Source organism: Lepus europaeus, chromosome 10 (genome assembly GCF_033115175.1).
Source record: "Lepus europaeus isolate LE1 chromosome 10, mLepTim1.pri, whole genome shotgun sequence".
Classification (NCBI taxonomy): domain Eukaryota; kingdom Metazoa; phylum Chordata; class Mammalia; order Lagomorpha; family Leporidae; genus Lepus; species Lepus europaeus.
The window spans coordinates 105171939-105189751 of NC_084836.1; the positions used below are offsets into that span (position 1 = coordinate 105171939).

Here is a 17813-nt window from a genome sequence, read left to right on the forward strand (position 1 = left end):
CCCCTCCCATTCTCTCGATTCCGGGAAACAAACTGCTCTCATCAGAGTTGCTTGTGACTTCCTTGTTAAATTCAGAAATTCTCTGCCTTCAGCTTAGCCTCAGGAGGTTTTGACCCTTTAATTATTTCCTCTTCCTGAAAATACTTCCTTCCTCAGTGTGGTAGACAGAATGATGCCTCTCTTCCAAATGTCTATGTCCCAGTCCCCAGCACCTGTGAATGTGTTATCTACCTGTGGCAGGAGGGACTCCTCAGATGGGTTAAGTTAAGGATCTGGCGATGAGGAGGGTCTCCTGGGTTGCCCAGGGGAGCCCAATGTAATCACAGGGTCCTTATAAGAGGAGGGTCAGTGGGAAAGACCGAGGAGGAGATCTTACTACAGAAGCAGGGGCGGGAGGGGCCATGATAGTAGTACAGTGATAAATGGGTGAGGGTTTTAGCCACCGACTTTGGTGATTTGTTATAGCAGCAGCAGGCAAAACCAAGACCCCACATTCTCCCTTCTGTTCCTTCTCGTTCTCTCCCCCTTCCCCTCTCGCCATTGCCTTTTTAGGCTTTTTGCTAGTTTCACTTCTCTCTGGCCTCTTCACATTGACCGCTTAACCTTCTTCTATAGCTTTTTTTACTGACAGCTGGTTTCATCCAGTTTTGTAACTTTACATTAACGATTTTTATGCTGATGATTCGATTCCCTAACTTACATCTTTAATGTTGAGCTTCTTGAACTTGAGACCCACACATCCAGCCTCCTGTTCAGTAGTACTGAACCTGACCTGAGCAGGACTTCTGATCTTCCCTCCAAAACTCATTTCTCTCAGGGTCTTGCAGATCTTGTAAATGGCCTCTTCTCTCCTAGTAGTCAGGACCAAAGACAGCATCGGATAGCTCACCACCACTTCTGTTGCTGCACCTAGCATTCTCAAGGTAACACAGTAACCTGAGTGATCCTGTGAAGCGGAAGCCTCACTATGTTTCCCTTTGCTCAGAATACCCCAGTTTCTCCCCCATCGCCAGATCTTTCCCCACTTTCTACGTCTCACCCCATTGCCTTGCAGGCAGACTTTCTTTCTTTCTTTCTTTCTTTTTTTTTTTTTTAAGATTTATTTATTTGAAAGAGAGAGAGAGAAAGAGGCCTTCCATCTGCTGGTTCACTCCCCAATTGGCTGAAATGGCCAGAGCTGCGCCGATCCGAAGCCAGGAGCCAGGAGCTTCTTCCGGGTCTCCCATGTGGGTGCAGGGGCCCAAGAACTTGGGCCATCTTCTACTGCTTTCCCAGGCCATAGCAGAGAGCTGGATCGGAAGTGGAGCAGCCAGGTGTTGAACCGGTGTGCATATGGGATGCTGGTGCTTCAGGTCAGGCCAGGGCGTTAACCTGCTACACCATAGTGCCAGCCCCTGTAGGCAGACTTTCACTCCTTTCCCTCACTCACTACTGGAGTCCTACGGGCTCTTGGCCAGGCACTGCTCTCCGCATCAGGGCCTTTGTACTTCCTTCTTCCTGGAACATCGTCACATGACCTGTTCTCTTGCTTCCTTCAGTCCCTTGTGTATATTCTACCTCCATGTAGCCCACCCTGACCACCTCATTGGAAACTGTGATTCCCCTGTGCCCATTCTTTCTCCTGTATCTTGTTTCTATGTAGAGTTCATGTTTTCAGCTGATGAATCAGTGTAGTGTTGTATATTGTCTCTCTGCCTGCCCAAGGATATAAAGCAGAGGACAGAAAGTTTGTTTTCTGACATCTCTGACAGCCCAGGCCTGCAGTAGGAGCTAAAATATTTGTTGAGTGGAAGGCTTTGGGTAGAGGATTGGTGAGTATAAAAGTCTGGGGTGGATTTGCTGAAGTCGTGACTACTGTAAATAGGGACATCTCTTCAAATTTTGCTGTGAAAGGGAGCAGGGAAATGGAGCAGCAGTTGGAGAGTGCTTGTGTATGTGCTGCTGGTAGTGTTTCAGGAGGGAGACAAGGCTGGTGAGGCACAGGGAAACACCAGGGCTGCTGCAGAAACTGGGTCTTTGAGTCAGCAAGGGGGAGCAGGGTGCCCATGCCAGGCGGAGGGCTGGCCGCAGGAGGCCTGCAGCCGCTAATCTGCATCAGAGAGCAGAGCACCTGAGGAAGGCCACAGGTAAGTCCCCTGGAGCCAGCCTCTTGCTCCTGCATTGTTTTGGATAACTCACTAAACTATTATGACTTATTTCTCCAGGTTGCAGTTATTAATGTAAATGAATTTTTTTTCCATGTACAAGTACTTGAGGGTGAGAATTTTTTTTAATCTTAAAAATTTGTTTTGACTTTTTTTTTTTTGCTACAGACAAAGCAAAAACATCTTAATGAGTTAACTATTAAAAAAAAAAAAAAAAAAAGACTAGTCAAGCATGGACAAAGCTAAAACCAAGGCGTTCCCAGCTGCTTGTTCACAGAGCGTGCCGCCAGTGTGGAAGTGTGGGCCTGCAGTCCTGGCTGCCCTCCACGGCAGTACCCTTGCTTTCCCTCGTGCCTTGTCCTGAAGAGGGTGAACGGGCCTGCTCTAAAGCATCAGACTCGTTTGTCTCCCAGTATTCACATTAAGAAGAAATCTGAAAGCCAGACAGCCGTTTGTCAGAGGTGCTTCCTTGGGGATTCTGAAGTCCCCGTTATGAAGAGCGCCGTACGCACTTGCCTGTGCCAGCTCGTGTTCAGAGGAGCAGTGGATGTGCATCACTGTGACTTGCCTCGTGTGGCTCTCCAGAGCTGCTGCGGTCTCTGGTGTTCTTGGTTTCAAAGCACCAATTACTGTTTCAAAAGGCTTTCTTAATGTTAGGTTTCAGTTCTAATCTCACCACCACCCACACAGAATCAGTTATGCCAGTTCTTTATAAATACGAATTACTTTTACTTTTTTTTATTTTTATTTATTTGAAAGGCAGAAGACATCCACTGGTTCACTCTCCAAATGCCCACAACAGCCAGGGCTGTGGTAGGCCCAAGCCAGGAACCAGAAGCTCAACTCAATTCTCCTTCATGGGCAGCACTGACTTAACTACTTGAGCCATTCGCCGCTGCCTTCCCGGGTGTGCATTAGCAGGAAGCTGGGATTGGAACAGAGCTGGGACCGGACCTAGGCACTCTGATAGGGGCTGCTCATGTCACAAGTGGCGTCTTAACTACTTTACCAAATGTTCACCCCCAAATCATTGTTTTGTTTCTTCTCATCTCTTGATGTTGAGCCTTTGTTCACACTTCTTTCCAAGAGTACCTTTCTTATATGTCACAACAGTTTTCTTCCCCAAAGCATGAGTTGCAGTCTCTTGGACATGAAATTGGCTGGTAGGTAATGACCACCTTAAAAGAAAAAAAAATAGAAGACAGGATACTTTACAATATAGTAATGATAAGTATTGTTTTGTGAAATTTTTGTTTCTTTTGTTTTTACATGATGTGTATCTTAGTTTGTGGGTCATATTTAAGAGCATTTGAAAGTCCCTGTCCTTAACAGATGATGTGTTTTACTTAATTCAAGGAGGCACTCATAGGATGAGGTAGATTCCAGCTCCATTTCAGATACCTGACTTTGAGCGTAAGCTCTTCCCCTAGCCACCCACTGAACCTGTCATGTAGTTGCTTTGTGTCTTAGTTTCTATGCCCAAAAATTGAGTGCTTGCTTTTTTATTTAAAAATCATATAAAAAGAATTCTTAACAGTATAAACGAAAGCACTGAAACTTCTCAGAGGCAAAGAAAAATTCTTTTACGGATGACTGTAAATTCTCTTTCCGGGTGTTTGTGGAGCTTTTGCAAGAATGGGTATCAAAGAGCCTCTGCCAGACTCCCCTCCCTGTGCAGTTGCCTCACTGCAGGTAATTCATAAATGTCCTGTTTTGTTGACAGTAAATGTCTTTGGGTTTCTTGATCAGCCAACTCATTGTTTGTCCACAGGTTCTGGCTTCTTTGCGGACTCCATACATTGGGAGAGAAACTGTCGATCCCCCCCTGCCCCGAAATGTTTGCAATCATGCCTATGTGAGTTGTTTATTGTCTCTATTTTTTGGTCTCATTTATACTTAGACAAAGAGGCAGCTGAACGTCTTTCAAAAACAGTAGATGAAGCATGTCTGTTACTCGCAGAATATAATGGGCGTCTGGCAGCAGAACTGGAAGACAGACGCCAGCTGGCTCGGATGCTGGTGGAGTACACCCAGAATCAGAAGGATGTTTTGTCAGAAAAGGAGAAAAAGCTAGAAGTGAGTACATTGTAAAGCAGCCCTAGACTGCCCAAGTTCCCCTTCTCTGTTGGCCACATTAAGAGACTTACTATGCCTTAATTAACAGCATTTTTATCTTTTAAAAATTCATGAGATGAGGACATCCATCAGATAATTATAAAGATTTCAGCCTATTTACAAATTGAAGTGTTTTTATATGTCCAGGAAAGAATAAATGGGATTGTAGGAAACAAGCATTGAATTCTATAGCATTTAGAATCAGTACTGCTTTAGTTTGACTTCATGTTAACGAAACAAAAAACAAAACAAAATTAAACAGAAACTAAATTGATGCACCAAAGGAACAGGAGACAGCAAAACCAAGAAGGTTTGATGATATTTTTGAAATACTTAAAAATTTCTTTAAGTGGTGATGAGGTTTATTTCTGATTGTCCATGCAAAGGCCAGTGAGTGAGTCATCTGCATCCCAGCCCGTCTCCCGTCTGCCCTGCACTGAGGACGTTGGTCCGAATGTCCGTGGGGAGGGGGTTCAGAAACATTTCCTTGCTGTGCACTTGTTTGGCATCTTAATTAAGTACATGGTAACCCCAGTGCTTAGTCCCTTGGGGTATTAGAGCAGCAGAGTGGACATTTGAGGGTTCATGCAGGCCCCAACCCTGAGCTACTAGGCTTCCTTTACTGGGTGTGTACTCCTCTCTTTTGAAAAGAGACATGGGATTATAACCAGTAGTTTTGTGGAGGAGACGGTTCTGAGCTAGAGAATGAGTCACTTTATGTACAAGATTCCACGCTGAGTAGATGGAAGGAGGGGAAGCCCCCTTGCCCCCACACTCGGAATCTCTTCAGCACAGTGGGAGAGAACTCTGAGCTAGCCACATGCTGAGATTGCTCTATTTCCTTTCGGCACAGGCAGTGGACTTGAGAGGGAAGTGAGTGATAGCACTCTTAACCATATCTGTACCTGCCGTGCTTGCGGGAGCTGTGATAGGTTGCAGTGGGAACTTTGGATTCCAAGCCAGCTTGAACGTGGAAGATGGGAAGCGACTGTAAAAATAGAATGGCTTGCATGTAGAAATCAGCACCGGCCAGAAATCCTGAAGGGGTTTTCGCAGGCAGTACCAGACGGTCATTTATCTGAAATGCTCGTCTTTCACCGAGGAAGCGTTTTCAGCACTGTGCCCCGGGACTAATAAGAGAGTGTAATTAATGATTCTGGTTGTAAGTCACCATGCCATCTGTTGAGCTGCCCCTTGGCGACACATTCAGGGCTTTCTCTGATCTGTCAGACATCGATGATCCTGAGCAGCTGTTGTTGGGTGGAACATGGCTCACTACCATGGAGGATGGAGTATTTGAGAAGATTGGGTTGGTAGAGCTAGTTAACTCTGCTCTATTTTCCTTCCCCGCAGTTGCACTCCCCTCTATGTTTTGTGGAAACCACTCTGGTTTCAGTACAGCTGTGATTTGGTGGTCGCCACGAGAGGTCATCAAAGCAGAGAAACGGATCTGAGATTTGGATCTGTTTGGCTTTACAGTCTTCATTCCTGTACTCAGTTCATTCAGAGGGATGGCAGGGAACCCCAACTCTGGAATGTACAGAGTCTGAACCAAAGGTTCCTGTCCGAAGCCACGTCTCTCAGCTGCTTGAACAGAACCATTTGTTGTAAAAACAGCAAAATTTGGTTCATTTAAACAAAGTAGATACAACATAAGATGTTGAGAGATGGTTCTTCCTTTGTAAATAGTCTGTTCTCCAGAAGCTCAGATTTCCTCTTAGCTCTTACAGTAGGACTGGGCCAGTGGTGGTAAAGCTTGGAAAGCATGTGCCAATGAAAGAATATTAATATGTGAATCCCTCCAAATCTTTTAAGTCTCTTGCTGGTTAGGGCATAAGGTAAAACTGCCTGTTTAGCGGTCATTTTTGTAACACAGCCAGTCCTTGTTTTAAAATTGCCAAGTCAGAATGCTAATGAAATCCTTTTTAATCCTTTCATTGCCTTTAGTGTAGAAGTGCGTGAAATTGTTGGAACTCTTTGGAAACGTGCATGTTTGCTTGGGCATCTGTTTTGATTCTCAGATCTCTAATTTGTTGACACTTAGGATTGTTTGTTTCCTAGTTTTATATCTTTATGTATTGGATATCTTTTTTCCTTTTTTTCCAAGATTTATTTTTATTTCCTTAAAAGACAGAGAGAAGGGGAGACAGAATTTTCAATCTGCTGGTTCATGCCCCAAATGGCCATAATGGCTGAGGCTAGGCCAGGCTGAAGCCAGGAGCCTGGAACTCCACCTGGGTTTCCTACATGGATTTTGGGCTTAAGTGCTTGAGCCACCTTCTGCTATTTTCCCAGGCACATTAGGGAACTGGATCAGAAGAGAAGCAGCCAGGGCTCAAACTAGTGGTCATATGGGATGCAGGCATCTCAGTTAGCAGCTTAACCCCACTGCACCACAACACCAACCTGAAGACGTCTTTTTTCTCTTCTTTGAGAATTTTATGTTTGCTGGGTACCATGTTAGTTTTAGAGTTCTTGGTGGCTCCTAAACTTTGCAATGGAGGTTTGTGATGGTTCTTGGGCTAGGATGTTAGGTCAGGGGAGTTAGGGCTCATGAAAGAAATTTATGTGTCAAGGAACTAAAATTCTGGTATCAATAGGTGGGGCTGGGGTCTTCTTTTCTTCCAAATGGCATAGGTAAGCATAAAATCAAACCGATTGACTATATCATGTAGATGTAGAGGCATTTGGCAATTCTTAATGTGGCTAAAGGAATATCCAAACTTCCTGTTAAGCAATAAAGACTTTTTTTAAAAGGAAAAAGCAATTGAAGAAGAGAAATATGTTAATAAATGAGAAGCAGCCAAACGGTCCAGACAGTGTATAAAGAATAAAAGACAGAGGGTATTAGAAGGAGGTGCCAGAGACTACCAGTGGGGAACTGGGGTCAGCTGTATAGTCCTCCCAGAGCTGCTCCTTCCTTCATGGGTCAGCAAAGCAGTGCAGCAGGAGGGGCACCGTGTGCTGTGCTCCCCAGGGAGCCTGTACAGTCCTTGGGGAGAAGCAGCTGTGAACAGGGAGTTCAAATAGAATGTGAGCAATGTTATAAGGAAGGGGCATGTTCTAATTCATTGTGTCTCAGTTGAAGTAGAGGATTATCAGAAGCACGGGCAGGTGCTGAAGATGCCCTCTGCAGGACATCTGGAGCCTGCCAGACCACGTGCTCTTGGCTACTCTCACAGTACCTGGACTACGTATTTGTTCCTCAATAAATATTTATTCCATAACTAAAATTCATCACTTAATGTAACCTTTTTCTATGAGGAAAATTTAGTTTTTTCCCCCCAGGTTACATAGCAAGAGGTTTAACAAATCTTATTTAATTTTAAGTTGTAATGAATGTGTTGGTAAAGAAATGTGTTGCAAGGTCCGGCACTGTGGTATAGCGGGTACAGCCACCGCCTGCAGTGCCGGCATCCCATATGGGCACCGGTTTGAGACCCGGCCGTTACACTTCCAATTCAGTTCTCTGCTATGGCCTGGGAAAGCAGTAGATGGCTCAAGTCCTTGGGCCTCTGCACCCATGTGGGAGACCCAGAGGAAGCTCCTGACTGCTGCCTTTGGATCTGCACAGTTCTGGCCGTTGTGGCCATCTAGGGGGTGAACCAGTGGATGGAAGGCCTCTCTCTACTTCTCCTCTCTCTGTGTAACTCTGACTTTCAAATAAATAAATGAATCTTAAAAAAAAAAAAAAAAGAAAAAAAGGTGACTTTGGTAGAAACTTAGCTTTTTCTCCCTGTGCTATTTTTGCTTTTAGTGGAATTATGGTTCCTTTTTAAATAATGATCTTTTTCACCTACCATCCACTGTTGCTTCTGCTGTCACAGTTGATGTTGGCCCACCACCTTTCCTTTAAATTCCAGAAGGAATGCTGCTAAAAATCTGTTTGTAACGCTTTTATCATGAAAGTGAGATAACCCAGAAATGGAAAAGGCAGCCTGTGAAATGAAGCACACATAGCAGCCCAGAATGAGGTTAAAGACTTAAGGGTTTTGACGAAAGCTGGTCCAAAATGGTACCAGAAAAGCCTCCAAATGTCACTTCGTAGAGAATGGGCATGTTTGTTTGTCATTGCCAGAGGTAATTATCACCCAGGTGAGTGCTAGAAGCTCACAAGCTGTAGTCTGAATGGGTTGAACCGAGCTCCTGACTGGTCAGTTTGAATGAATCATGTTGTGGGTGTGCTCTGTCCCAGTGATCATGTTAAAGAAACAAATCAGAAAGGGACAGGAACCCACAGTCCCTCCTTAACACAGAAGTCCTTTTCCGTCAGATCATGGTGTCTGTCCTACACAAGTGAAGAGACTGTCCTGTGTGTGATACGTAGGCCTCCTGCTGTGTGCACAGAGATTCTGTGTCACACAATGATGAGCTCTGGCAAAGGTGTTCCTGGCTGCAGGTTTGTTTTCCTTGGAGCTGATACTCAAAATCAACCATTTTAAAGTTTTTCCGTGGCATTTAGTACATTCACAGCATTATGCAACTGCCATCTATGAAATGTCCAAACATTTTCATCATTCTGAGTGAAACTCATTACTTTTTGAGCAATCACCTCCCAGCCCAATGACAGTCACTGATGTACTTTTTTGCCATGGTAGACTTGCCCAATGGATAATTTTATATAATTGCACCCAACTTTTTTACTTAGCCTAGTGTTTTTGAGGTTCATCCATGTTGTCACATGGCTGAGTGATAGCCCTTTGTGTGGATTTGTCTCTGCCTTTCGACTGTTAGAAATAAGGCTGCTGTAAATACTTGTACAATGTTTTGTGTGAATACATGGTTCATTGCTCTTGGTGTGTGTGTATCATAGTGAAATTGCTGGATCATCTGGCAGCTCTGTTTAAATTTTTGAGGGACCACCAGTGTTCAACTGGCAATTGCATCCATAAACATCCTTCAACTTTCATTGTTATCTTTATTCTGGCCAACCTAATCTAGTAAACGTGAAGTGGTATCACATTGTGGTTTTGATTTTTGCTTCTCTAATTACTTGTGATGGTCATCTTTGCATGTGTTTATTGGCCATTTATATATCTTCTCTAGAAAAGGACCTATTCAAATCCTTAACCCAGTTTTGAACTGAGTTATTTACTTTTTTTGTTGAGTTGTGAGAATTCTTTTTATCTCCTGTATACTACAACTTTATCACATTTTTAAAAAGATTTATTTATTTTTTTATTTTATTTTTTTTGACAGAGTGGATAGTGAGAGAGAGAGAGACGGAGAGAAAGGTCTTCCTTTTTGCCGTTGGTTCACCCTCCAATGGCCGCTGCGGCCAGCGCATCTCGCTGATCCAAAGCCAGGAGCCAGGTGCTTCTCCTGGTCTCCCATGCGGGTGCAGGGCCCAAGCACTTGGGCCATCCTCCACTGCCTTCCCGGGCCATAGCAGAGAGCTGTCCTGGAAGAGGGGCAACTGGGACTAGAACCCCGTGTGCCGGCGCCACAAGGCGGAGGATTAGCCTGTTAAGCCACGGCGCTGGCTAAGACAGAGGGATCTTAACATCTACTGGTTCATTCCTCAGATAGCCACGGCTGCCAGCACTGGGCCAGGCCGAAGCCAGGAGCTTCATCCAGGCCTCTCACCTGGGTTGGCAGGGGTCCAAAAACTTGGGCCATCTTCCACAGCTTTTCCTAGGCCGTTAGCAGGGAGTTAGATCTGAAGTAGAACAGCCAAAATTTGAACTAGCACCCACATGGTATGTTAGCATTGCAGGCATTGGCTTTACCTGCTGTGCCACAACACCAGCCCCAACATCATTGTTTTTGCACGTGTTGAAACTGATTGTCCCAGCATTATTTGTTGGAGAGACTGTTTTTCCGCAAGTGAATGCCTGATACCTTTGTCATAGTTAGCCATAGATGTGTGGGTTTATTTCTGGACTCTAAATTCTATTGCATTAATCTATGTGTCTATTCTATTTCTATACCATACTATTCTGAACACTATAGTTTTGTGGTAAGTTTTAAAGTCAGGATGTGTAAGTCTTCATACTTTGTTTTCCTTTTTCAATTTTTTTTTTCCTAAGGACCTCCTGTAATTCCATTTGAATTTCAAGATCAACTTTTTCATTTCTGTAAAACAGGCATTGAAATTTTAATAGGAAATTCATAGCATCTGAAGATAAGCTTGAGAAGTTTTGGTCTTTTCATCTCTAAATCTTTCAACTCATGTACATGGATGTGTTTTCACTTATTTAAGTCTTTAATTTCTGATGTAGAACTTTAAAAAGCATCATGGAGTAACTTTTTGTTGCATTTGACATCATGGAGGCCCATCTAGATACCATAGATACCAGGGGCCACAGATTGATGGCAGAAATGTTGCCTTACAGACTCACTGTTAATCCCCATGAGGTGTGTGTACCTTTGTGTCTGCATTCAGTAAAGTCACCAGGGCACAGTCGAGACAGATAGCTCTATTCTGCTGAGTGCAGTGACACATAGAAGCCTAGATATCTAGGTTATGTCATCGATAGGATACTAAAGCTGGACAGAACCTTAGAGAACGCATATTCTGACTTCTGAATTGGTGAAGAAACTCGGGGTTGGGGTGGGGGGGATTTAGCTGCAGACCAGATATCCAAGGCAGACATCTGGGAACTTTGTCAAGTTTGTGTTGTGTTGTTGTGTTTTTAAAGTTTGATTCTACATGACATCCTACATAGAAGAGTAGCCAAAGTTAAACAATTTCCAAGAATCTTATTTCAGAGAAATGACAACTTATGTAGGAATATTTATATGGCTGCATGAAAGTATTCCAGCGTGACGTCTGGTGGTCACTTATGCATGTGAGAGAAGCCTTGCCATCCTTGTCCAAGTACTTCTGCTGTGCCTCTTTGCAGGCTGTTAATCAATTGAGGGGGAGAAATTGGCTCAAAGAACTTAGGACTGCGGTTTCCCCGTGGCCTAGTGCCTCCCCCTTGGCTGGAATGAATACCCAAGAGTAGAACCTTTGACTTCAGACAACACAGCTGGGAGGGGAAAGTGATCCAGAATCTAGCACTGCCTTGTGGCTCTTCATGTTTCTGTTTGCGTTGTGGCTCTAACAACTTGAGAAATTCTTTGGCTACAGCTGAGAGATACTAAAGCAGACTGGTGGCCGTCTGTTGTTTTTGGCAGCATCCTCCTAACTCCCCCCAACACATCCACACAGGGCGCAGATGACTAGAAGCGCTTGTTTCAGTTATGGGGCAGCCAGTAGGTGAAGCTTAGGGCTGATTCTCCCTGTGCCTCGTGATGACCTCGAGTTTCAGCCAGTACGTCGTCCTTGTCCTTTATAGGGAATGCAAGATGGGAGCAGGCAATCTAATCCTTAATTTAAGTTAGAAAACTAAGCTTGGAGTTTATATGGACAACTCAGGGTCACAGAGGAGGTCAGCAGGGACCAGCACCCAGATCTCCTGACTCCTGATTGCAGTGATCATTCATGGTGCTCCCTGGAAGCTGAGAGGCCTGGCCTCGAGCTGGTGCCACCTCACCCACAGTCCTCTAATTCACTGCCCTTAGCATACAGCTCCCTCCTCTCTGGACCAGCAGTGCCAGCAGCACCAGGAGCTGCTAGAACAGTTGTTGGAGTAGGTCAGTCTGCTTACACATGTCAAGTGATGATGGGGGACTTGTACTCAGAGCCCTTCCCACATGCCAGGCGTGGCTTGCTCATTTTTCTTTCTTGCTTTGATGTGGGAACGTTGTGTGAGGGCTTTGCTTGAGTTGATGTGTGGGATTGGGGAGCGATTTGGGGTTTAGAGGCTAGATGGTGGCCCATGGCTTCCTTCCCTTCATTTCAGCTGCTGCTGACCCTTACAGCTCAGGCCAGATTTACAGCTGGAGCTTCTGCTCTGCCGGAGGGTGTGGGGGGAGTGTGGAGGTGGGTGTGTTCACGCATGCTTTACTATAGTGTGACATTTATAATACTTCTGTGCGTCCCAGGGAAAAGCCGCCACATCATAGCGTACTTCATTATAGTGTCCTTCACAACCCAGAGCGTGGTTCGCCAGCATTTGAAACTTCATGTTGAAAAAGTGACACGATTGGCCGGCACCACAGCTCACTAGGCTAATCCTCCGCCTGTGGCGCTGGCACCCCGGGTTCTACTCCCGGTCGGGGCACCGGATTCTGTCCTGGTTGCTTCTCTTCCAGTCCAGCTCTCTGCTGTGGCCCGGGAAGGCAGTGGAGGATGGCCCAAGTCCTTGGGCCCTTCACCCGCATGGGAGACCAGGAGGAAGCACCTGGCTCCTGGCTTCGGATCAGCGCAGCGCGCCGGCCATAGCAGCCATTTGGGGGGGTGAACCAACGGAAGGAAGACCTTTCTCTATGTCTCTCTCTCACTGTCTAACTCTGCCTGTCAAAAAAAAAAAAGAAAAGAAAGAAAAAGTGACATGATTTCAGAATTCTCAGCAAGAGCTCGTCCTTTCAGCCATGGCATTGTTTTCCTATTTCCAGCCCAACTTTGTAGGTGGCTAACCCCTGCTCTCTACAGCAGCTCCACTGAGTTTCAGGCACTGAGTTTCCCCATTGGTAAAATGCACACACGTGTGAAGTCAGAGCAGTGCTGGGCGCCTGGTTACCCCCTGCCTGCCAGAGCCATTCTCTTACTCAACTGAAATCCAGTTCGCTCATTCATTCTTCTCTCATTATAAAGCAAAACATCAGAGGGAATTTAGCAAATAAGTATCAAAAAGGATTATAATCTCACTATCTAAGAAAAACTTCTAAATTTTAGTGCATTTTCTATATTTTTCCTCCTATTTAAAAGCTTATAAATGGATGATAATGCATAGTTTTCCATCATGCTTTTTTTTTAACTTAACATGAATATTTTCCTTTTTTAACAAAATTTATTTATTTATTTACTTATTTAAAGATTTATTTATTTGAGAGGCAGAGTCTCAGACAGAAGAAGAGTCGGAGAGGTCTTCCATCTGCTGGCTTACTCCCTAAATGGCTGCAACTGCCGGAGCTGGGCTGGTCTGAAGCCAGGAGCCAGGAGCTTCTTCCAGGTCTCCCACATGGGTGCAGGGGCCCAAACCCTTGAGTGTCATCCACTGCTTTCCCAAGCCATAAGCAGAGAGCTGGATCAGAAGATGAGCAGCCGGATACATACCAGGCACTGCAGGCAGATGCTTAACCTACTGTACCACAGCACTGCCCCTTTAACCAAAATTTTACAAGCATTTTAAATGGTTGCTTAGAAATCTATGTTTGGATATTTGGTGACCACTTTTGTTGAGCTCCTAGTTTGGGCTAACTTTCTGGGTTTGGGTTATTCCTTTAGGTTTCTGAAAATGTGTGTGTGTGTGTGTGTGTACACAGTTGTCTATCTTTAAGTACACTGAAGGTCATTTACATATCAGGATCTCAGGAGTTCTTGCTCTTTCTCCGTGGATCCTAAAAGCAGTCTAGGACTTCACTGAGTTTTCATATATAAATCTCTCCAAGTTAAGGATTAGTTTTCATTTTATGAAGGGGCAAACACTGAATAGTGTAATTAGACAAATTGGGCTCTCTTCTGACATTTAAATGATGTTGTTTACATTTGAAACAGCTGTGGGAAAATAGCAGCTACTTATAACATGGATTGAGTGAGCGCAGTTTAGAGAGCAGGGTTCAGGTTACAGAAATTTGAGCAATAGTATCTTAAGTCTGACTTTAGGTACATGTTATTTTGAGTAAAATCTATTTTGGTCTTTATGAATTTTTTTAATGACTTATTTTATTTATTTGAAAGAGTGACAAATAGAGAGAGAGACAGAGAGAGGTCTTCCATCTTCTGATTCACTCCTCAGATGGCCACAATGGCCAGAGCTGAGCCAGTCCAAAGCCAGGAGCTTCTTCTAGATCTCCCATGTGATTGCAGGGGCCTAAACACTTGGGTCATCCTCCGCTACTTTCCCAGGTGCATTAGCAGAGGAAGTGGAGCAGCTGGGACTCGAACCAGCACCCATATGGGATGCCAGGGCTTTAACCCGCTGCACCACAGCACCGGCCCCCTCTACAACTATTGTTACTACGGGTGAGGCAGACCTACTACCCCCATTTAAGACTGGGGTTTTGAAAAAAGTTAAATTGGATGCGACATGCTTTGCAATCTTGGTTGTTTCTCTCTGACTTGATTTCTCTGTATGTAAAATGTGGGACTTGAAAAAGCAGGCCTTTTCTGTGATTTGGACAGATGTTCTGGTTAGTCAGGAGTCAAAACGGAGGCTTTGCAAATGAAATCCATATGCACCTACAGGTGTGGCTGCTTTGGGGACAAGGACGAGGCCAGCCAGCTGTTGTTGTGGCTCTGCAAGCTCCCTTATCCTCCTGGGGAAGAAGTGGAGTCAGCTCTAGGCTTACTCTAGTCTTGGCTCTTTGTGCATTGGTTTCGGGAGTGGGGAGCTATGAGGAGGCTGCTGTCTACCTGGTGGCTGAGCAGAGCTAGGGGAAGGCCCGGAGCCCACCTGTGTACAGCAGTCCTCATGCAGGTTCCTGTTGCATGGCAGTGGGTCCGCAGTGCCACGGTGGGTGAATGAGAACTCTGGAAACCCAGCCGGGGCAGAACACCTGCACAGATTCTGAAGGCCTGGAACCAAAAGCAGTGTTGGGATGGTGGGTTACCTAAGTAAAGATTCCTGAGCTACTTCATCCTCAGACTTTGACAAATAAGAGTGAGCCCTTTCTCTCTGATTGCAATGGATTTTTTTTTTTTTTTTTTTTTTGACAGGCAGAGTGGATAGTGAGAGAGAGAGAGACAGAGAGGAAGGTCTTCCTTTTGCCATTGGTTCACCCTCCAATGGCCACTGCGGCCAGCGCATCTCGCTGATCCGAAGCCAGGAGCCAGGTTCTTTTCCTGGTCTCCCATGCAGGTGCAGGGCCCAAGGACTTGGGCCATCCTCCACTGCCTTCCTGGGCCATAGCAGAGAGCTGTCCTGGAAGAGGGGCAACCGGGATAGAATCCGCACCCCAACCGGGACTAGAACCCGGTGTGCCGGCGCCGCAAGGCGGAGGATTAGCCTGTTAAGCTACGGCGCCGGCCTGCAATGGATATTTTGCTAATAGAAGGTTGTCTTCTAACTGATGTGGAGAAGGTCATAGGAATTCAAGTCTTTCTAGTGTTTTTCTGAGTAGCTGTCAACAAATGCAGAAAAAAAAAAAAAGAAATTTTGGGGCTCTTGACTTTACATTGTACAAGTACCTGGTTTGTCAAAAGAATTTCAATAAACACTTTAAAACGAAAACAAAACAAAATCTAGTCATTAGCTACTCTGAGAATTTCAAGCCTAGTAATTTGGTTTGGACAGTGATTACAGACACACAGCCCATTTGTTCCTCATCATGCCTGGCCTGGTGTGTGTGTGTTAGGTGCTTTTCCAAGCCCCTTCTTTTGCTCACATTTCTGTCCTGTGGAGCATAGGCTTACTCGGAGTTCTTCTTTATTATTATTATTCCTTATTCCCAGAGTCCTTTACCCCAGTTATGAGTCACTGAAAGTGACTTACAGTACCTGTTCCAGGCTCTTTCTGGCTTTCCCCCTGGAGCCCAGTGGTCCTCACAGCCTTCTCTGTTTAAGGTGGGATTTCATTTCAAAACAACAATGTTAGCCTCACCTGGCGCAGCAGGTGTCAGCGTGCTGACTGATCTAAAGTTGTTAGTTTCCTCCTCTCCGTGTCACACGGGGCCATTTGGTCTCACTGGTTTTCTTGTGCATGGAAGCAGTTGCCAGTTTCCTGGCTGAAGGTGTCCTTCTTGGCATGTACAGTCACATTGCCAGGAGCACGCCCTCCACACTGTTCTTCCTTTTCAGCCACCACCATGTCCTGTTTTCCCTGCCGCCTCTGCTGCCAGGTGTACTGGTCTGCAGCCCACGGTTATCTGTCTCCAGAACCCCCCTCCCTCTGCAGCATTTAACACTGTTTGTTACCTGTGAGCTGTTTCCTTTCTCCAGGTTCCGGGTGCTGCTTTCTGCTGGCTCTAACTTGTCTACTTTGTCCTTCAGTCAGCTCTTCTCCATCCCTCTCCTGTATGTGTTGCTGTTCCGTTAGCCTCTCTCTCATTCTGAATCTTTTCCCTCTGTGGGCTGTTCAGCATACTACCTGTATGCTGGTACCTCCGATAGCCCAGACCTTTCCTGTACTTGAGATCCAGAGACCTTATTTCCACAGACACCTCAGACAGTGTGGCTAGGAAATGCTGTCTTCTTCCTCCTTCTCACCTTTCCTATCTCTTTTCCCTTCCTTGGAGAGTGGCATTGCCATTCAACCGAACTTGAATCTCCCCTTGTCACCGTCTGTCTCCGCCTGCACCGCTTTGGCCCAGGCTGCTGGGACCAAGGCAGCAGCCTCACTGAGAACCCATGCACACTCGCTCTTGGAGTCTGCAGTCCGTGCTGCACATGGCAGCCCTGTGATGGCACAGCGCAGCCCTCGGAGCGGGTCATTCCCCTGCTTAGGCATTACCTGGCTTCTCACTGCTCCTAAACCTTTGGCCCAAGTCTTTGCCTGCTCCCCCACCCCCAACACTTGGCCCTGTGACACTCTCAGCCTCCTTTCTCACTGTGTTCCCGCCATTTTGTCTGTGCTGGCCTCTTCTGTCTCAAGCTTTACGTATGTACGCCCCCACTGCCTGCCTGCAACATTCTCGTCCTTTTTACTTTCTACCAGTTACCCTTACCTAGTTAGTTCCTGTTCTTCGTTATCCCTGAAGTAAACTGTTTTCTCAGGCGAGCCTTCCCTCAGACTCCTGTCCTATAAAATCACCCCCATCCCCACGTATGCCAACCTCACTTCCTGTCTTTTTCCTGCAGAGCACCACACTGTGTCATTCTGCTGCAGAATTATGTTTATTTCCCTGAGCAGACCACAAAGTCCTATCTGTGGTGTCCCTTTTGCATGCCTAATCCAGTGCTGATGCTTGATGGACCCTGTGTGCTAATCTCAAGGTGGCAGATAGCAGTGCAGCTCAGTTTGGCTCAGGCCAGGTCCAAGTCCATCTTCGCTGGGGATTCTTTCCAGATGGAGGATGTTCTAGGGGATCCAGGCTTCCTCTGCAGACAAAATCCCGACTCGGCATGATGCATTTGGATTATGCTGGCACCTAGTTAAAAAGTTCTGTTACTTGTTTTTCTAGTCTCCGAGGTGGATCTTTAAAGAAAAAGGGGCCAGTGCTGTGGCATAGCAGGTTAAACCTGCAGTTCCAGCATCTCAAGCAGGTGCCGGTTTGAGTCCCAGCTACTCCACTTCTGATCCAGCTCCCTGCTAGTGTGCCTAGGAAAGCAGCAAAGGATAGCTAAGTTCTTGGGCCTCTGCACCTGTGTGGGAGACCCAGAAGAAGCTCCTGGCTTCTGATTGGTCCATCTCTGGCCATTACAGCCATTTGGGGAGTGAACCAGCAGGTGGAAGACCTCTCTGACTCTGTCTCCCTCTGTCTCTCTGTAACTCTGCCTTTCAAATAAATAAGTAAATCTTAAAAAGGGTGCCCCTAGTCAAAGGCCCTTTCATTTTCTCAAGGAAGCTCTAATAATTGTGCTAAATTTTAAGGGCGTACTCAAATGGTTTGTGGGAAGAAGGATTT

At 45.7% G+C, this 17813-nt stretch overlaps 1 protein-coding gene across 1 annotated transcript in view; it reads left to right on the forward strand.

Moving 5' to 3' along the window:
* The window catches only part of RPRD1B (regulation of nuclear pre-mRNA domain containing 1B), a 58185-nt gene that overhangs the window by 30766 nt on the left and 9606 nt on the right, over positions 1-17813 (forward strand). Inside the window, exon 6 of the mRNA XM_062204187.1 lies at positions 4045-4220. Within this exon, the coding sequence (XP_062060171.1) occupies positions 4045-4220 (176 nt within the window). The remainder of the gene's footprint in view (positions 1-4044; positions 4221-17813) is intronic.